At 41.2% G+C, this 20,090-nt stretch overlaps 1 protein-coding gene across 2 annotated transcripts in view; it reads right to left on the bottom strand.

Moving 5' to 3' along the window:
* Positions 1-1,232: 1,232 nt before the first annotated feature.
* The window catches only part of LOC138750562 (microtubule-actin cross-linking factor 1-like), a 31,938-nt gene continuing 13,080 nt past the window's right edge, over positions 1,233-20,090 (bottom strand). Inside the window, exons 3-8 of one of the 2 annotated variants that reach the window (XM_069912663.1) lie at positions 18,906-19,134; positions 18,375-18,691; positions 17,347-17,514; positions 14,598-14,721; positions 12,997-13,092; positions 1,233-8,112 (exon numbers count right to left, since the gene is read on the bottom strand). In XM_069912663.1, the coding sequence (XP_069768764.1) occupies positions 8,105-8,112; positions 12,997-13,092; positions 14,598-14,721; positions 17,347-17,514; positions 18,375-18,691; positions 18,906-19,134 (942 nt within the window). In that variant the 3' untranslated portion in view covers positions 1,233-8,104. The remainder of the gene's footprint in view (positions 8,113-12,996; positions 13,093-14,597; positions 14,722-17,346; positions 17,515-18,374; positions 18,692-18,905; positions 19,135-20,090) is intronic. The other variant, XM_069912664.1, reaches the window with a different exon arrangement.

The raw sequence follows: 20,090 nt of genomic DNA, 5'->3' as shown, positions 1-20,090 counted from the left end.
GCATATGGAGGGTTGGTGTGTGTGTGTGTGTGTGTGTGATATACGTGGAGGGAATGTGTGTGTGTCTGTGTGTGAGCGCATGAGTGTGGGGGAAATATGTGTGGGGTGGTGTGGGTGGGTGGATTTGCGGGTTTGTGTGTGAGGGGGTTGTATGAGGGAGTGTGTGTGGGCGTATTTATGGCTTGTGTGTGTGTGTAGGGGTATGTGGTTCGGGATGTGTGTGTAGGGCCATGTGAGTGGGAGTGCATGTGTGAGGGACTTGTGTGGGAAGGTGTTTGTGCAGGGTCGCATTAGTGCGTGTGCATGGTGGGATTTGTCTGGCAGTGTTTGTGTCAAGGGTGTGAAGGGTGTGTGTGCGGAGAAATAAGTGTGGCAGTGCATGCGAGGGAGAGAGTGTGTAGGGGGCATGATTGGGAATGGGTTTGTGCGTGGGTTGTGTGTGCAGGGGTGTGAATGCGGTGGTGAATATGGAGGGGCGTCCATGTGCTGGGTGTGTATGTGGGGTATGTGTTTGGGGGATGGGTGGAGGTCTATGAATGGGTGTGTGTGTGGTTTGTGTTGGGTGTGTGTGGGATGGGTATGTTATTGTTTTTGTGGGGAAGTCTGTAGGATTATGATTGTGTGGGGTGTGTATGTGGGGAGTGAGTGGGGGATATCCATTGGGGCCATGTTTTTTGGGGCAGATGTGTAGGGTTGTATTGTGTGAGTGTGCGTGTATGTGTGTGTGTAGGTGGGTGTTGATTTTGTTTTGGTTGTGTGTGGGAGGTGGTCAAGTGTGAAGGTGTGTGTGTTTGGGTGTGTGTGTGAGAGGTATATGGGGTGTGGGTGGGTGTGTGTGGGGGGGACTGTGTGTGTGAAAGGATGTGTGTACGGGTATGTGTGTGGGAGGTTTATCTGTGTAGGGGTTGTATTGTGTGAGTGTGCGTGTATGTGTGTGTGTAGCTGGGTGTTGATTTTGTGTTGGTTGTGTGTGGGAGGTGGTCAAGTGTGAAGGTGTGTGTGTGTTTGGGGGTGTGTGTGAGAGGTATATGGGGTGTGGGTGGGTGTGTGTGGGGGGGACTGAGTGTGAGAGGATGTGTGTACGGGTATGTGTGTGGGAGGTTTATCTGTCCAGGGGTTGTATCGGGTGAGTGTGAGTTTGCGTTTACGTGTGGGATGTGTGGCTGGGAGTTGATTTTGTGAGTTGTGTGTGGGAGGTGGTCATGTGTAAAAGTGTGTGTGAGGGGTGTATGTGGGCGGTGTTTCTGGGTTGTGCGTCGGGGTATATGTGTAGGTGTGGTGTGTGGGAAGGGGACTGTGGGTGCATTGGGTGTTTGTGGAGTGAGGGTGTGGAAGGTGTGTATGAGTGTCGAAGGGTGTTTGTGTATATCTGTCAGAGGTTGTGTGTGGGGGGGAGTATGTGTATGGGGGATATGTGTGTGTGTGCGCAGAGTGTATGTGTGGGAGTTTGTGAGCGTGAGGGTGTGTTCCTGGGATGTGTATGTGTGTGTGGGGTGTGCATGTGGGAGGTGTGTGATTGTGGGGGGTGTGAGTCGGGGCTTGTATGTGTGGAATGTGTGTCTGGGGATGTGTGTTGGGGGTTGTGTGTAGGGTGTGTGTGTGGGAGGTGTGTGATTGTTGGGGTATGTGTCTGGGGTATGTGTCTCGAGTGTGTTGCAGTTTTTTCAGGGGGGGGTCTAGTGTTTTTTATTGTTGGTTGAGGGTTTTTGTTTAAGTTAATTGTGAAAGATTGGGTGCCATTGTGTAAGTTGTAATAAGTAATTTAAGTTTTACAATTGTTAATGTTAAGGGTTTAAATCACCCAATAAAAAGGCAATGTGTGATAGATTATATTAAGAAGCTAAAAGTAGGGATCGTGGCAAGATAGCGTAGAGTCTAGACATGTAATCTCGACCTCTCTGGCCAGATTTTTAAATACCTGTTTTTTAACCCTTTGTTTTCAAGTTTAAACTTTTTAAATTTTAGTTTAAAGTATCAAGCAATTATTATGGCCACTAATGGTAAAAAGATTAAACCTCAAGTTCATAAGAATATACATTTTCGAAGTGCTGAGGATCTGGGGACTAGACGACCTGAAACAGCCCCTGGCTCAATTTCTTCATTGCCTAGACCCCAAAGATTTCCTGTGCGGGCTGAAAAAAAATCTATTGCTACCAAATGAAGGATGGCGCTGGAATTACCCATTCCCCGGAAGAAGGTGCGTGTTCCCAAGAAGTAGAAAGCCTTTTGATTTCAATGGAGGGAGCACACAGGAAAATGTCTCCATTGTTGGAAATGCATCAGGTCGACGTCGATTCAATCCAGTTAAAGAAGTTTTGTGACATAAAGGTTATAAGTCTACTTTTCGTTACCCTGCAGTGTTGAAGGTGTTTTACGGAGTCTATCAATTTTGGTTTTTTGAAACTGATTGTGAAGCAATGATTTTTGCTGACTCATGGCCAGATATAAGAGGACAAAGACATAGTCCAGCATTATCTCCTAAAGAAAACTTTGGTAGCTCTGGAAAAGGAAGAAATGGCAAAAATGGGAAAAAAACAGGAATGGAAAGAGTCCAACTTCTGAAATGGGATTTTCAAGATTGGAGTCTTTTGGGTTAAAAGAATTTTCTTATTCTATTTTTTCTTTTGTTCTTATAATATTTTGATGTTACTGACTGTTTGGCTGGGCAAGGAGAGATTTGGACTTTCTTTACTAGTCATCAGCCACTGGTGGGTGACCCACACCCAATTTTTGTTTAGGGGATTACTACTTTTTGGTAGTTTTTTTTGGGGGTGGTGGGTTTTCTTTTTTTTTCCTTTTTCTTTATTTTTAAATTTTTTTTATTTTTAATTTTTTTTTAGTTTTTAATTTGTAATTTTTTTATTGGAGGGCCTATATACATTAATTTGAGTTTTTAGATAAAGATATTATTGGTACTTAGTAATAATAGTAGATATGTCAAAGTTGAGGTTTGCTACTTTTAATGTTCGAGGATTAAATAGTTAGGTTAAACGTAAGCGGGTCTTGGCATATATTAAGAAAATGAAAATTGATATTGCTTTTTTACAAGAAACACATTTGAATGTGAAGGAAAGCGTGAAATTAAAAAGGAACTGGGTTGGGCATGTATATTCTTCATTTAATTCTAAGGCTAAAGATGTAGCTATTTTGATACGTAAAAATGTATCTTTTGAATTACAATCAAAGGAGAAAAAGGCAGAAAAAATAAAAATTTAAAGAAGCTAAAAGTAGATATTGTATTTTTGCAAAGGACTCATTTGACAGAAAAAGAACATTTGAAGTTGAAGAGAGATTGGTCAGGATATATAATTTTTTCTTCATTAAACTCTAAAACTAGAGGCGTGGTGATATTAGTTAATAAAAATAAACTTTTTGCTGTGGATTTTTTTTTGATAATGTTGGAAGAGTACTGATTGTTAATTGGAAGATTTTTTTTCTGAAAGTTGGACTTTAATGTATGTTTATGCACCAAATGAAGATGATCAGACATTTTTTTCAGGGACATTTTTAAATTCGAATCAGGCATATGGGAATGTGTTAGTCGGAGTAGATTTTAACTGTTGTTTGGATCCCTTGTTGGACAAATCTCCAAAAATTGTTGAAAGAACTAAAATGGCAAAAAGACTGTTTAAGATGATGGAGGATTTAAATTTAGTGGAAATTTGGAGGAAATTAAATCCAACTGAGAAAGATTATTCACTTTATTCAGCTCGGCATAATTCTTTCTCTAGAATAAATGTATTTTTGATTTCTGTGCATTTACAAGTAGATTTAATTTTGCAGAATATAAAAGTAGGTTATTCTCATATCCTTCATTAAATGTTTAGGGACTGAATTAACTGAGACAGCTTATCGATGGAGGTTTAATGAAAAGTTATTGAAGAGACCAGATTTCATTTAGTAGATGAGAGATCAAATTATTTTTTATTTACAAATGAAAGAAAATTCAGTTCAAAGTAAATTTATTTTGTGGGATGCTTTAAAAGCATATTTGAGGGGACAAATTATTAGCGATACAACTAAGAGAGAAAAAAACTATTTATTCGTAAGTTTAAATTTGGAAAAGGAAATCGAAGGCTTGGAGAAAAAAATTTAAAAAAATTATACAGAGGATGAAAGGATAAATTTATCTAAAGTGAAATTACGTTATAATTTACAAACGTATAAATATGAGAAAATGATGTTGGAGTCTAAACAATGTTATTATCAATTGGGAGAAAGAGTGCATATGGTTTGGCATGGCAACATAAAACTGAGCAAGTATCAAGGACAATTAATGCTATTAGGAAGAATGGAGAAATTACATAAATGAATACTGATGAATTTTTAAAATTTAATGAAAATTTATATATGTCAGAGGGTTATCAAAAAATGGATCAAATTGATTTATTTTTATCTAGTTTAAATTTGCCAGTGTTGAATGAATTTGAGGTAAAGAATTTAGATATTTTATTTACTGAATTAGAATTGAGAGAAGCTTTGCAATCGATGCCTGATGGGAAATCTCCTGGAGAGGATGGATTTAAGGTGGTGTTTTATAAAAAAATTAATGATTTATTATTTCCATTATATAAAGATGTTTTGAAACAAGCAACTAAAATGGATGTATTTCCAGAATCTTTCTCAAAAGCATTGATTACAGTTATACCTAAAAAAAGAAAGGAACTCTTTAAAAGTGTCACCTTACAGACCGATATCATTATTAAATGTTGATTATAGATTGGTGTCAAAAGTTTCAGATAATAGGTTAGTGAATTATTTGCCAAATTTTTTTACGTAACAATCAGGTAGGGTTTGTCAAAGACAATGTAGTTAAATTGTCATCAGATAATATAGTTAAATTGATTTCATTAATTAATGCTAAAAACAACAAGATAATCAACCAACGGATATATCTTTGGATGCTGAGAAGGCATTTGATCGAGTTGAGTGGAAGTTTTTGTTTAAAGTATTGGAAAAATTTAATTTTGTTCCATTTTTTAGGGGTTGTGTTAGGGCTTTATATGCAGAACTTACGACAAGGGTAATAACGAATGGTGAGATTTCAAAATCTTTTAATTTATCTTGTTCTACAAGACAGGGTTTTCCTCTTTCACCTGCTTTACTTGCTTTGGTGACAGAACCTTTACCTCAGGCTGTTTGACATGATTTTGGTGTTAGAGGACTTAAAGTGAGAGAAAATGAAAATAAAATTAGCTTATTTACACATGATGTTTTTGTATATTTAACTAATCCAAAAACTTCACTAAAATTATCACAGGACTTGTTGAATAAGTATGGTAAATTATCGGGATATGAGATTAATTGGGAAAAGAGTGAGGTTTTACCAATAGCAGAAGAAGATTTTATGGATTGTAGACAAATTACTAAATTTAGATGGTCAAATAAAATTAAATATTTAGGAATAGTTGTAAATAAAAATGATCATGAATTATTTATTTTGCATTATGTACCTTTATTAAATAAGGTTAAAATTGATTTAGATAAGTGGAAAGATTTACCACTGACCTTAATAGGAAGAGTGAATTGCATAAAGATGAACATTTATGCTCGAGCACAATACTTTTTTCAATCTATTCCTTGCATAGTTGGGTTATTCTTATGGAAAGGTAAATTATCGAGGGTTTCTTTCCAAAAATGGACTTGGCATTATAAATTGGGTGGTTTGCAATTACATTGTTTTTATAATTATTATGAGGTGGCACCGATGAAGTTTATTAATTGGTTATTTGATAATCAACAATCTCCTAGGTGGGCAAAGATAAAGATGGCTCAGATTTTGGAAAATAATATTAATCATTTCATTTATAAATGGAATCCTTTATTGTTACAAGAATTTAAATTATCCGTTTTTCGACATATAATGAATATTTGGTAAAATCGCAATTTAATTCTTGATTCTATCGGAATAGTTTCGATAAGATCACCATTATATCAGAATAAATTAATTCCCTTTTCATGATAGAATCCTTACTTAAAAGATTGGGAAATTAAAGGATTAGTGAATGTAATAGATTGTTTTGAAGCAGTGAGGTTTTGTTCATTTAAAAGGTTGCAGGAAAGATATGGTATTGCATCAAATTCTTTGTTTATTACCAACTTTGAGATTATTTAAAGAAGAATTATGGGAAGGAAATAAATTTACCAGGTCAAAAGAAATTTGAATTATTAATTGCAGATAAAGGTGAAAAATGCTTTATTTCTGATATGTATAGGTTGTTGCAGGAGAAAATGGAAAAAGACAAATGGGAAAGAATTAAATATTATTTTGACATGGGAGGAATGGTCAAAACTGTGTGTTGACGGTGTTACCAAGTTAATTAATGTGAGGTATACTATGGTCAATTAGAATTTTTTGCATCAATTATATTCAACCCCTGAGAAATTGAAGAGATATGGATTCAGTTTAACAGATTTCTGTTTTAGATGTAGAGAGCAGAAAGTTACTTTTGTACATTCAGTTTGGTCGTGAAAGAAAATTAAGCATTTTTGGGAGGAAATTATAAAATTTTTGAGGGATTTGTTTCAAAGGGATATTTAATGGATCCAAAAATATGTTTGTTGGGTTATGTTAATGTTCCATTTGTTGATTCAAAATGCCTAAACCATATTTGGCTTTGTTAAGATTTGGGTTAGCAGTAGCGAGAAAATATATAGCTGTCACATGGAAGAATATAAACTTGCAAAGATGGCATAACGGATTGCACTCTTGTCTATATTTAGAAAAATTAACATATAATGTAAGTAATTACTCTTTTTTATTTATATGTGGTGTTTATATTTGAAACACATGGCTATAGAAATTAAATCAATGTTGTAATGTTGGCAGACCAATCAGGGAATATTTGATACATTTCTCTAAGGTTTTGGGGGAGGAGAGGTTGTTTTTTTTTTCTTTATTTTGGTTATTTTTTTCTTTTTTTGGTTTTTATTGTATTAGTAAGGGGGAGGGGATGTAGTTTACAGTTATTTTATGTGTATTTGATTTTCTTTATGTAATTTGAGAATATTAAATAAAATCTTTCAAAGAATCGAGTGTGTATGTGTGTGTGTGTGGGGCGTGTGCGTCAGGGTTTGTGTGTGTGGGGGTGTGGTAGGAACTGCCGCTGATCCCCGAGTCCTCCCCACTGCCGCCGCTGATCCCCGACCCCTCCCCACTGCTGCCTGACACATCGATTCCTCCAGACGCTCGAGATTCCAGCCGGCTTCTCTGAGCAGGGTGTCACGGTTGATGTAGTGGTTAGGGCAATGCCTTTACATGGCCAGTGGTCAGGACTGGACCTCAGTTTGAATTCTGCGCTGTCTGTCAGAAAGTTCTCCTCCTCGTTGCTATCAAGTGGCTTCTGTGTTCAATCTTGCCTTTGAAAGTTCTTCTGCATTCAGGACAGGTTGTTCCAGATGGCAGATCAGGCTTGGGTTGGTACGGCCTCTCCTCTCATCTTCTTCTATTTCTGCACATCTGCTGGCTTCAAAGGTTGCTGTTCCCTCTCAGATGATGGTTTGCCAGACCTTTCTGTCCATGGTTCATCCACCCTTTGACAGGTCTTGTTTTTCATCCTGCAGGGTGTCTAGCCACCCTCCTCACCAGGCAAGCCTGATGGGGGAGCCGGTTTAGTCGCCGACCACTCGACCATGCGACAGGTAGTACTGGGTTACATGGTACCAGTAGCACTCAGGCGAGTGACCTGACACAGATCCTTGTTTACTCTTCACTTCATGCAAAAAGGCTCCCAAGTACTCATGTTGACCATGACTGTGGCCAATATGCCTTTGTTGAAGAGCCTCAGGATCCGTACTTCCATTTCAGTTCATCTAATACTAGAAGGGGTGTCCTATAGTTGTTTCCTTGATGCAGAGTTAAAGGCTTTGGTGTGGGTGATGAATGATGTGTACAAAGGTTGGATCTGTTCACTACATTTTTTTGGAGTTGTCGAATTTTTAGGTGTTGGCAGAAATCTCCTTGAACTTTGTTGAGATCCTCCAGGACTGGATGTAGAAATACCTGAACATGTTGATTGTGTTTCCAAGTGTGGCTGCCTTATTGACAGTTGGTCCTGCTACCAGCTCGACTTCCAGCACAAGTTGTTGTCCTCCCTTCTGCGCTTCACGAATCTACAAGCAATGGAAACAAAAGTCATTCAAGGGAAGAGATGAACAGAGCTGAGGAAGATCACGCGAAGACGACCAATGGTCTTCAGCTCAAAATCATCTTCACTTTTTCGTAAAGATTCAGAGACAATAGAAACCCATTAATCCCCTATCCCTCTATCCCTCCCCCTTCGTCGACAACTCTTCCTCCCTCTCCCTCCCTCTCCTTCCCCTCTAACTCTCACTCTCTACGAATATCCCTCCCCATCCTCAAAAACTCTCCTTTCCTCTCCCTCTCCTTTTCCCCTCACCCTCTCCCTCTATCACTCCCCTTTCCTCAACAACTCTCCCTCCCTCTACTTTCCTCTCCCTCTCCCCCTCACCCTCTCCCAAAATCCCTCCCCTCAAAAAATTTCCCTCCCTTTCCTCCTCTTTCCCCTCTCCCTCTCCTTCCCCTCTCCCTCTCCTCCTGCCCTCACTCTCTCCCTATATCCCTCCCATTCCTCAAAAACTCTCCTCTCCTTTCCTCTCCCTCTCCTCCTCTTCCCCTCACCCTCTCCCAAAATCCCTATCCCTTCCTCAACAACTCTCCCTCCCTCTCCCTTTCCCCCTCCTTCCCCACCATCTCCTTCCCCTCCTCACCCTCACCCCATTACTCCCCCTTCCTCGAAAACTCTCCCTCACTCTCCTTTCCTCTCCCTCTCCTTTTCCTCTCCTCCTCTTCCCCTCACCCTCAGCCTATATCGCTCCCCCTTCCTCACCAACTCTCCCTCTCTCCTTTCCTCTCCCTCTCCATCTCTTATCGCTCTCCTTCTCCTCTTACCCTCACACTCTTCCCTATATCCTTCCCCATTCCTCGACAACTCTCCCTCCCTCTCCCATTCCTTCCACTTTCCATCTTCTTCTCCTCCCCCACTCTCTCCCTATATCCCTCCCCCTTCCTCGATAACTCTCCCTCCCTCCCTCTCCTTCCCTTCCCCTCACAATCTCCCTATAACCCTCTGCCTTCCTTGACAACTATCCCTCATCCTCTTTCCCTTCTCCTTCTCCTTCCCCTCACCCTCTCCCTATATTCCTTACCCTTCCTCGACAACTCTCCCTCCCTCTTCTTTCCTCTTCCTCTCTTTCCCCTATCCATCGACTTCTCCTCTTCCACTTCCCCTATCCCTTCCCTTCTTTGACAACTCTCCCTCCCTCTTCTTTCCTCTTCCTCTCTTTCCCCTATCCATCGACTTCTCCTCTTCCACTTCCCCTATCCCTTCCCTTCTTTGACAACTCTCCCTGCCTCTCCCTCTCCTCTTCCCCTCTAACCCACCCCCTTCTTCGACAAGTCTACCTCCCACTCCATTCTTCTCTCTCTCCTTCCCCTCTCTTATGCCCCTCACCCTCTCCCTATATTCCTCCCCCTTCCTTTACAACTCTTCCTCCCTATCCTTTTCTCTCCCTCTCCTTCTCCACTTCCTCTCCTTCTCCTCAAACTCTCCCTGTATCCTTCCCCCCTTCCTCGACATTTCTTCCTCTCTCCTTCCCCTTTCCCTCTCCTCCTCTTCCACTCACCCTCTCTCCCTCTATCCCACCGCCTTCCTTGACAACTCTCCCTCCCTCTCCTTCCCCACTCTCTCTCTTTTTCCTCTTCCCTTCACCCTCTCACTATATCCCTCCCCCTTCCTCGACAACACTCCCTCCCTCTCTTTTCCTCTCCCTCTCCTTCCCCTCTCCCTCCTCTTCCCCTCTCCCTCCCCTGAGTGAGGTGCTGGATTTGGGAGGGGGGGAGGTCAAATGCAAGGGAAAGTCTACAATATATCCTTTCTAGCATTGATGGAGAGAAGGATTTTGAGCTGAACGCTCTCTGCACCCTGAAAGAGACAACATGGTGGAGAGGATTGTAAAAAAACATCCAGCCTGCTGGACTTCATGATTTGGGGAACTGAGTGTAAAAGTTGGTGAGTCAAGTTACAGCTGTATAAAATTTTGGTTCGCCGCATTTGGAATATTACGTAGTGTTCTGGTCCCTGAATTCACGGGAGGATGTCGAAGATCTTGTAGACCTCTATCACGTCTCCTCTAATCCTTCTACACTCCAGCTCTGCGAACCTTGCCTCATGAGAATTGTTTCCCAATCCAGGCAGCATCCTGGTAAATCTCCTCTGTCCCCTCTCCTTCCTGTAATGAGGTGACCAGAACTGAACATAATATTCTAAGTGAGTCATACCAAAGATTTATAGATTTGCAACATGACAACTCTACTCCTGAATTCAAACCACCTATGAAGGAATCTCAGCACACCATAATCCTTCTTCACTCTCCTATCAAACTGTGCGGCAACCTTGAGAAATGTGTAGATTTGCAACCAAAGGTTCCTCTGTTCATCCACACTCTTAAGTAATTGACCATTAACTCTGGACTCAGCCTTCTGGTTTGTCCTTCCAAAATGCATCAACTCTTAGTTATCTGGATTGAAATCCATCCACCACTTTTCTGCCTAACTCTGCATCCCACCTTCATCATTTTGTAACCTTTAACAGCCTTCATCTCCATCCACAACTCCTCCAAACCAACCTCCGTGACATCCGCAAACTTACTGACCTATCCATCCGCCTCTTCATCCAGGTGACATGAAAATCACAAAGAGCAGGGGTCGCAGAACAGATCCCTGCGGCACCAACCTCCAGGCAGAATACTTTCATTCCACTACGACACTCTGCTTTCTTCCGACATGACAGCTTTTATTTCATGCAGGTAATTTTTCGCTCATCCCATGACTCAGGACTTTCCGAAGGAGTCTCCTGTGACCGACCTTCTCAGACGCCTTGCTAAAATCCTCGTAGACCTCATCTATCACCGTACCCTCATTAATTTCTTTTGTAACCTCCTCCAAAGACTGAGTTAGATTTGTGAGGCCCAAGCTTGCCTTCACAAAGACATGCTGACTATCCTTGAGTAGAGTGTATTTCTCCAGATCTTCATAGATCCCATCCTTAAGAATCCCTTACATTAGTTTACTCACCAATAATGTAAGACTAACCCTAATTCCCAAGATTCTCCCTATTACCTTTTTTAAACAAGGGGACTCTATTTACCATTCTCCAATCCACCCGAGTCGCGCTGCCGTCTATCTCCCTCCTTGCCCACGTGAGTGGTGCTGCTGTCTCACCCCCCCCCCACTCATCTGGGTCACGCTGCTGCCTCTCCAACCCACCCCCCCACCCCTTCACCAAGGGTCGATATCGACCACTTTGGAGACCCCTAATATGTTATTTAAAGTAACTTAATGTCACTTTATTCGATTCAGCAAAGAGTGGGGCAGGGAGGCAAGGTTAGGGGGGCTTTACTAAAGCTCAGCCTGGAGTGGTAGTTAATCCGCCACAGTTGACATGGCGTTGCAGTCGTGCTCCAATCTTCAAATATGCCTGGATGCAGCAGGCATGGATAATTGCCGATGATTTGCCACAACCCATTTTTTATACACTTGTGGATGCATGAAACTATGCACCAGCTTTGATCTTTTTCAAACTTCGAACATGCGAGGCAGAAGCTTTAATAGTAAGAACCCATTTACTTGTTTCAGATGGTGAAGAGAAGCAACATCCACGTCATTCTGTGCATTTCTAAATGGCACATTGGGGAAGTAGTGAAATCAAATTGCATGAGTGGATGCAATTGCTTTGGATGAGACCTTAAACCACATCCTATATGGTTTTTAAAGAACATACAAGATTCTATCGTACAATAAATTCTGTTCTTTACCCGGCCTCGGGCCTAGTCGGTTCGAGCAGTGAGTCGGAGGAGGCGGAGACCAGAGTTTGGGCAGTGTTCGGAGGTGGAGCGAGTTGAGAGTGACAGGTTTAATTGGTCAAGGCCGATAAAAGGAGGGAAACGCAAAGGAGAGGCCAGCGAGGAGTGGCCCAGTGAGTAGTGGCCTGGTGAAAGAGTGGGGTTTCGAGGCTTTGGCTCGAGAGGGTTCAGCGAGTAGAGGCTGAGGTCGAGTGTATCTAGATTAAGGTAAGACTATATTTTTTTTGTTATTTTCTCTTTCTAAGGTGAGGGGGAAGAGAGAAGGGTTGAGTGTGAGAGCAGTTTGCTCTTTTCAGTGTCAGATGTGAAAGGTCCTGGAGTCTTCGACCTCCTGGACATCCACGATTGCACTAGGTGTACTGAGCTGCAGCATCTCAGGGACCGTGTTAGGGAATTGGAGCTGCAGCTCAATGACCTCGACCTGGTCAGTGAGAGTGAGGCCATCATAGATAGGAGCTATAGCCAGGTGGTCTCAACAGGGCCACAGGAGGAGGATCAGTGGGTTCCAGTTAGGAGAGGGGAAAGGGAAGAGACAGATACAGGAGGGGGCACCTGTGACTGAAGCACTCAACAAATGGTACACCTCCTTGAGGAGCATTCAGGCTGGGGAAGGAATCAGTGGCTGTATCTCTGGCACAAGGTCAACCTCTGTTGCCCAAAAGGGTAGGGAAAGGAAGAGGAGGGTAATAGTTATAGGGGATTCGATGGTCAGGATGACAAATTGTGGATTCTGTGGATACGATTAAGGAAACAGATTGGTGCCAGGGTCTGGGATGTAACTTCCTGTGTCATTTCAGAACAAGTTGGATAGCTGCCTGGATGTGAGGGGATTGGAGGTTTATGGACAGGGAGTGGGTAAGTGGGGCTAGAGGAGCCCACTTAAATCGGTGTGGACTCGAGGGGCCGAGATGTCCTGTATCTGGACTGTAATTGTCTCAGCCAAGATTTATCTTGCAATCAACATCATCTGGTCATTCCTGCATTGCTATTAGGGACCAGTTATGTGTGCAAAATAGCAATGTTTCTCAACTAGGTCAACGACCCTGCTTCATCAATCCAGAAATAAAACATTTCCAAAATCGCAGTGGTGAGAAGTGCCAGGTAAAAGTAAACCTTCAAGATCTTCCACTTGGACATTTGTCCGTTCCAACGTCCTCTTCTGCTCTGATGTTTCCTGACGCAAACGCTGGAATCTCTGTTCGATGGTAGCTAAAATGAACACAAGGTTCTGTTACACATACATTTAAAAATGTCTTCAAAGATTTACCATGTTTCCGGTGTTTTCTTCCCAACAAACACATTTTTTTGGTTTGGAGAGAGAACTGTGGGTTTAGTAATATTTAAAGCAATGCAGAACAGAAGATGACGAGAGAAAAGGTGAGCAAGGAATGAAAAAAGTTTGGAGGGAATCAGCGTGAAATAGCAGACAAGTGAAATGAAGAACAGTGAAAAGGAATGGACATTTGCAAAAGAAAATGGAGAGAGAAAGAGAGGGACAGTTGTGCAACTCTGTTGAAAACATGTTGACTTCAAGGCCTTTTACTCATCGAGAGGAGCAGGTGAAGTGGGGGGGAGCTGGGGCCGGGGAGGAGCAGGAACAACAAAGAATACCCTGCTGAATAGAGAAGACTCTGAGAGCAGCTGCAACCGTTCTCACCAGAACTCTATCCCGCCCTTCAGGTGCTCAGATGCATGGATCTTCAGTGCCCTCCCAGCACAGCATGAGAAATCCCCTCTCATTGGGGGGTCTTTGAGACATCACAGCCCTAAACACTTCCTTGGCTGCATGTTTGCCAGATGTTCACACTTGGTAAATGGCCGCTGCTTAACCTTCTACCATTTCTACATACCCTCTATTTCTATTAATAACTGATCAACAAGACAAACGGAAAATATAGAATTTCTGAGGTTTAGGAAAGGAAACAAAAATGTATAAAAATAAATGAGCTGATAGAGCATCTGGAAAAAAGAAAAGCAACATTAACATTTCGATGGAGCTCGTGACTTCACCGCCTTGCTGGCATATTTTAACATATGTTTCCTATTTCCAGTCTTGTTTCTATGATTGGAAGTTGTCTGGTTTCCAATCATTCAATCTTCTCTTTAATTGATGAGCCACGGACAAGTATGCATGACTGGAGCCTGGCTGCTTTATTAAATAATCGCAGAGCATCACTTTCAACGAATTCACTGCAAGAATTCCCATTTGCCGCCATTTTCATTTCCAACGCTCCAAATATGGTTCTCAATTCAGTACCTTTAATGCAACAATTTTATAAGACCCAACACTTCTAAGATGCACCACTCGAGCAGAAATTTCATTCAATAAACACACATTTTGCAATACTATTGCGATTCTGGCCTACGAGTCTGAATCACTGACCACAATTCAGTGGAGAAAGTTCGATTGAACTTTCTTAAATACTGCATTTTATTCAAACATTGAAGTGTGCACAGTTCTTTAGTAAATGGTCATTTTCAGAGCTGTTTATGAAATGATAGCCTATTTATGACGTGCTAGGTAAAGATGATTCAACATTTGAAATCCAATCAATTGCAAGAAATATTTTAGAATGGTTCAAAGAGGTTGGTGGGTCCCCACTGGTAATTTGCACAATTTGAAAATGTCTAATTTACCAGCTGGAAGCATCACTTGTATTTGTTGGAATTAGAGAACCACCTTTTGATCTAAACATCAAATGTTGAAATGGTACCTGTGGTCTTTCGAAGCTGGACTATATTTGGAACAACGTCATTGCTCAAATTCAGCAGGCACTTTGCTGCCTCCTGTAACTTTTCGACACCATCTTCATGTTCAGAAATTTCTCCCTGAAGAACCTGTGATTTCAAAATGACACAATGACTCATTCACAATAAAATTAATATTTATTTCTGTATATCTTAGATTTGCCGATGCCTTGGTTAATTTCGATATTGTCTTTGGGTCAAGGAGATAAACAGCCTGTGAAGGCGATTCTATAAATTATCATAAATACCAACAACTCTCTGGCCTGCTTTGGGGTGAGGAGGCGAACATTTTCAAGGACCCAATAACCACAGGATATTGGAATTTTCTCAAACAACCAGATCAAACTTTCTATTGATCATTACTCATTACTCATTAATGCTTCGAGGTATTTAATACGCCTGATGTTTGAGCATTTTCTGATGCTGTTGAGCTCATCATCTTTATCTTGTCTACATCTCTTGACCGGCCCTGAAGTCCCCTTGCAAACCATCAAGGTCACAAGAAAATATTTAAAAATGTTCTGATGCTTAGATTTACATCAGCATTGATAAAATAATGCTGAAGAACTCATTTGGCTTTTCACCACTAATGGACATAGATTTGGCTGCAGAGGGTTATTCTGCATTATCGTTTTTCTGCCTGTCTACTTTTACTCCAGATGACCCCTCTCCCCAATCCATCATCCTTCAAAGGTAAATATGTGTTCTCCCTCAGCAATCCGACCCGTTTGCAACTCCTATTCTCTCGAGCACTTAATGGCCCACAGCTTTTCTCCATGACCATCAATCCCAGGCCATTATTGCAATAAATGGTCCGATTTTTCTCTGACTGCAAGACCAGAAATGCCCTCCACCTCAATAAAGCAAAACTTTCTGATTTGTCTTTCTGATGCAAATTCCAATTCCTCAAACATCAACTCCAGTCAACATGATGCCATTAGTTTCGTTAATGATAGAAAAGGATAGGTCTGGGACTCGGGTTGAGATTTTAAATTGGAGAAAGGCCAATTTGAGGAAATTAGAAAGGAATGAGAAGGTGTTGACCTGGAAAAGTATGTGCGGGGTGAGTGGAAGACCTACAAAGGTGAAATTTGGAGAGTACAGACTTTGCATGTTCCTGTCAAGATTAGCAGGCTTAGGAATCTGGTTTGGAAGAAGAGAGGTGTGCAGCAGGTATAGACATCACAGAGCAAATGAGGTGCTTGAAGAGTATAGAAAATGCAAGAAAAAACCTCAAGAAAGAAACCAGGAAGGCTATGTGGATGATAATGGGGTAAATTGGATGAGTAAGCTTGCAGGTGTTGTGGACACTAAAGAAGGTTTTCAAAGCTTGAAGAGGGATCAGGACCAGCTGGAAACATGGGCTGACAAATGGAATTTAATGCAGATGAGTGTGAGGTGTTGCATTTTGGAAGGACAAGCCAAGAAAGGACATACATGGTAACCAGTCGGGCAGTGAGGAGTATGATAGAACAGACGGATCTGGGAATACAGACACCTCATTCTCTGAAAATGGTGTCACATGTGGATAGGGTTGCAAAGAGAACTTTTGGCACATTGACCTTGATCAATCAAAGGATAAAGTATAATTTTCATTGGTGAGACCCAATTTGGATTATTGTGTGCAGTTTGGATCACCTAACTGCAGGAAGGATGGCAATTGTGCAGAGATTGACTTGGATGTGGCCTGGACGTCAGGAGCAGAGTTGTAGGAAAAGGTTAAACAGGTTATGATTTTATTCCCTGGAGTGTAGAATGAGGGAAGAATTGAGAGAGAGATTTAAAATGATGTGGAGGACAGAGTAAATATAGGTAGGCTTGTTCCACTGAGAGCAAGTGAAATACAAACCAGAGGACATGGGATAAGGGTGAAGGGGATAAATTTAGGGGGAACATGAGGGAGAACGTCTTCACACAGAGTGAAGAGGTGGGAGAGTGGAACAAGCTGTCCGTTGAAGTGGTGACTGTGGGCTCAATTTTTAATTTGAAAAGAATTTGGACTGGTACATGGATGGGAGAGGTATGGAGGGCTATGGACTAGGTGCGTCAGAGGGCCTCGGCAGAAAAAGGGTTCGGAACAGACAAGAAGGGCCAAAGGGGCCTGTTTCTGTTCTGTAATATTGTAAGGTTCTATGGTTCGAATACTTCTTTGGAATAAATCAATCTCTGCCACTTTGCAAACAAATCTTACCTCCAAATGTGCTCCAAATCACCACTTTCCTCCCACCCCCCTTCACCTGTTCCTGAAACCCCCATCTATGGAGTTATCGTCTCTGCACCTGATGATCCCATTAATGATTTGCTGAGATTTTTTGCTCTGCTGTTATAATCTTGGAGGTCGTCCAAAATTCTGCCACCATTTTCTTAGGCCCCCATTAAACATGGATAAGGTCTGAGGAAACCCATACTGAAAATAGACACACAATGAGAGCAGAACTGTTTGGCTTCTTTGTTACAGTTTCCAATCTCGCCCCCACCATCTGGAAGCAAATTGGCTGTTGGATCTTCATCAGGCTCCCATTAAAACCTGATCAAGTTGGAATGAATGGAGCTCAACTTCCTATTTCAGGTGCCAAACTTACAACCTCCCATGTGGCCTTAACCACTGTTATTGGATGTGCACATTATCATTATTTCAAAGCATTCATCATTCTACTCGTAAATTAGAATAAGCAACATTACACAGTCATTTATGAAATAACAACTTTAATTTACCATGATATTTTCAAGTTCTTGCTGCAAGATTTCTGGATTAGGGATGGCCTCCAGCTGAACCATTCGTCTTTCTCTTTCTACTCTCTCTAGCCACAAACGCAGCTCATCTGCCTTCTCTTGCCATTGTTCAAATACCTTGGTGCTAAGACGGATTCCAAGTCCAATGCACTATAGAGTGAAAGAAATGAATGAGTATGTGGATTTTTAAAATGTACGATTTTGTGATGCGATCAAATATCGAGTGTCCAATCGATCCAAAATGGGTCAAGCGATACATTACTGGTCCATTACTTATGCCAACTATCATTTTTTTGTTCCCTGCATCAAGTTTTTTGAGGGTCACAGACAAAAAGGCAATGTTCACTCCTCACCAAAGGTGAAATGCCTGTTACCCTGCCGTACTGTTCCATTTTCTTGTTATGTCAATAAATCTTTTAATTAATATTTTGAGTTTGCTTTCAAAATAAACTGATGGTCAGGAATATATCAGAAGCATTGAAAACCTTCACAAATTTAGTGTGTCAGTGAAGATTAGACAGAAATTCTTTTGGGGCTGGGCTTGTTCCAGACGAACACTCTGCATTTCTGTTATGCCATTCAAGCCTAACCCTTGGGTTTAGGACATACTGAGCCAGCGAGGTGACCTTTGTGGATTGGACACATTACACCGTGTTCAGTGACAAATACACGTGGGAGGCCAGTCTGGAAAATCTTCACCAATTATGATCTGTTCGACATTTGATTTTATTAAAAGGAAATGAGTTCATGACTTATTTTCTGCAGTGGTCTCTGTCCAACTCGAGTGAATTTGGCCACCAAGAGAGCTCCACAATACTGGAAAGATTTGATCATTGTTCCTGTTCTTCATGGGTATTAAAAATCACAGCCGCAAACCTTTTCCAGAGCCACTCTTATAAGACTAAAACTTACACAAGTTGCTCAGTCTATCAAAATGCTCTCATGTTACTGATCTAAAGTAAAATTGGAGTTTAAATGCTATTAGTCAAAAAAAAGGAGATATGTCATACTTCTGATCGAAGTGCGTTGAAGCGAGCATCGGCGCTTTCAACCGTCTCCTCCACACGTTGGCTTATGGCATCAGGATCAATTGGGATCTTGTAGCTTTCAATTGCATTCCTGATTTCAAAGAGAAAGGCAGCATCGAAGAGACTTTTCCAAGATCGTCTGAGGTATCTTAGATCCCCTTTGAGAAACTGAAGATCATTGAAGAGGAATTTCTGCTTCTTAAGTTTGAATGTCAATGACGTGGAGTCAAATTCCTCAGCTTTTATTTTTCGTAGTTCCTTTTCTGAATGAATCATTAATGTTTCAAATTCATCATGATCTGTTTAAAGGAATATAATGGTGAAATAATCAAAATGATCAAATAATACCAGATTATATAGACTTTGACACATTGACAGGATCCTGTAATAATTACAAGTTGGGGTTATTCCAAACCACATGTAGCTTTCAGTTGTCTTACTTAGAATTCTTTTTAACTCTCAGTAAATAGTATTTTATAGTAATCTGGAAAATAAATGAATACTTTCCCTCACCTTTTCGGAACTTCTGCAGTTCTAGATGCAGATCCTCAATCACGTTTAATTGAGAATCCGCACTTGATAAAGCGGATTCGTACTCCTCCATCAAGACATTCAAGTTCTCCTGCAGTGCAACTTCCTCGTCTCGCAAAGGGTCCTGGACATTTTGTTCCAGGAAAGTCTGAGCTGCCTCTATGGCCAAAACCAACTCTTGCTCTTTCTGGGACAACTTTTGGCGATGTTCCTAGAAAAGAAACAATCCTAGGTTCATTTTTATTGCTCCAAGTTGTCTTGGGGGAGGTAAGGTTTCTATTTATTGCATTTGCAATTGAAATAAAATATTCAGGTTTCCCAATTTATTAAAAATCAGGGTACCAAAACACCCTTAAATACACACAGGAAACGTACTTCAAGTCCAGAAATCTAAATGGTTTTATGCTTTCGGAGGTTTAATCAACTACCTTGATCTACAATTCTTTGCTTGTGTCAAAGGATGAATCCTGCTGAGATGGAGTAGAATATATTCCATATTTAATTTGACTGACAAGAAAATAAATCCTCTCCTTCAGTATTTGTACACAGTCCCTTCCCTGTCAAACAGACTTACTTTTATTTAAACTTAAGCACATTAAACTTTTGTCATTTGAATGATCTCATCCTTAACTTTCAATTCAGGGATTTAATATTCTTTCATGATGTGTAAAAGAGAACACGTGAAATCTAACGAGAGGTGACTGTGATCTAGTCAGGAGAATGTGAACTAGTTTGTAACTGTGTAAGAATGCACCCTTCTCACTGAAGTAACTGTGGGGTGGATGTCTATGTATATGAGTGTGTCAACATTTTTAAGAGATGGTGGATCTTCTTGTCTTTTTTCTTCACTGGTATCACTGTTTCCTTCACGCCAGACTTGCACATCTTCGCCCAGTGGTTTGCTATGCCGTAGGCTCCACATTCAGAACCGTATGCGGGGCAATCATTTTGGTCACGGAGGGGTGTTGTCCGCTGCCCTTCCTACAGGTCCTGGGGGTGGCACTTTTCTGATTGTATTTTTTATAGCATCAACCCTTCCTTCTCTTTGCTGTGGGTGGGTCTGCATTGATAGGGATTTCATTTGCGTCCTCGTGGCTTTGAAGACTCTGGCTGTGTCAGAGTCTTTGGCCAATTTCAAGCTATCCTTCCCTAGAAGAGACTTTTGCA

This window comes from Narcine bancroftii, unplaced genomic scaffold (assembly GCF_036971445.1).
Source record: "Narcine bancroftii isolate sNarBan1 unplaced genomic scaffold, sNarBan1.hap1 Scaffold_166, whole genome shotgun sequence".
In the NCBI taxonomy this organism is placed as follows: domain Eukaryota; kingdom Metazoa; phylum Chordata; class Chondrichthyes; order Torpediniformes; family Narcinidae; genus Narcine; species Narcine bancroftii.
Note: the sequence above shows the minus strand (reverse complement) of the source record. Positions and strands in the feature narration are given on the sequence as shown.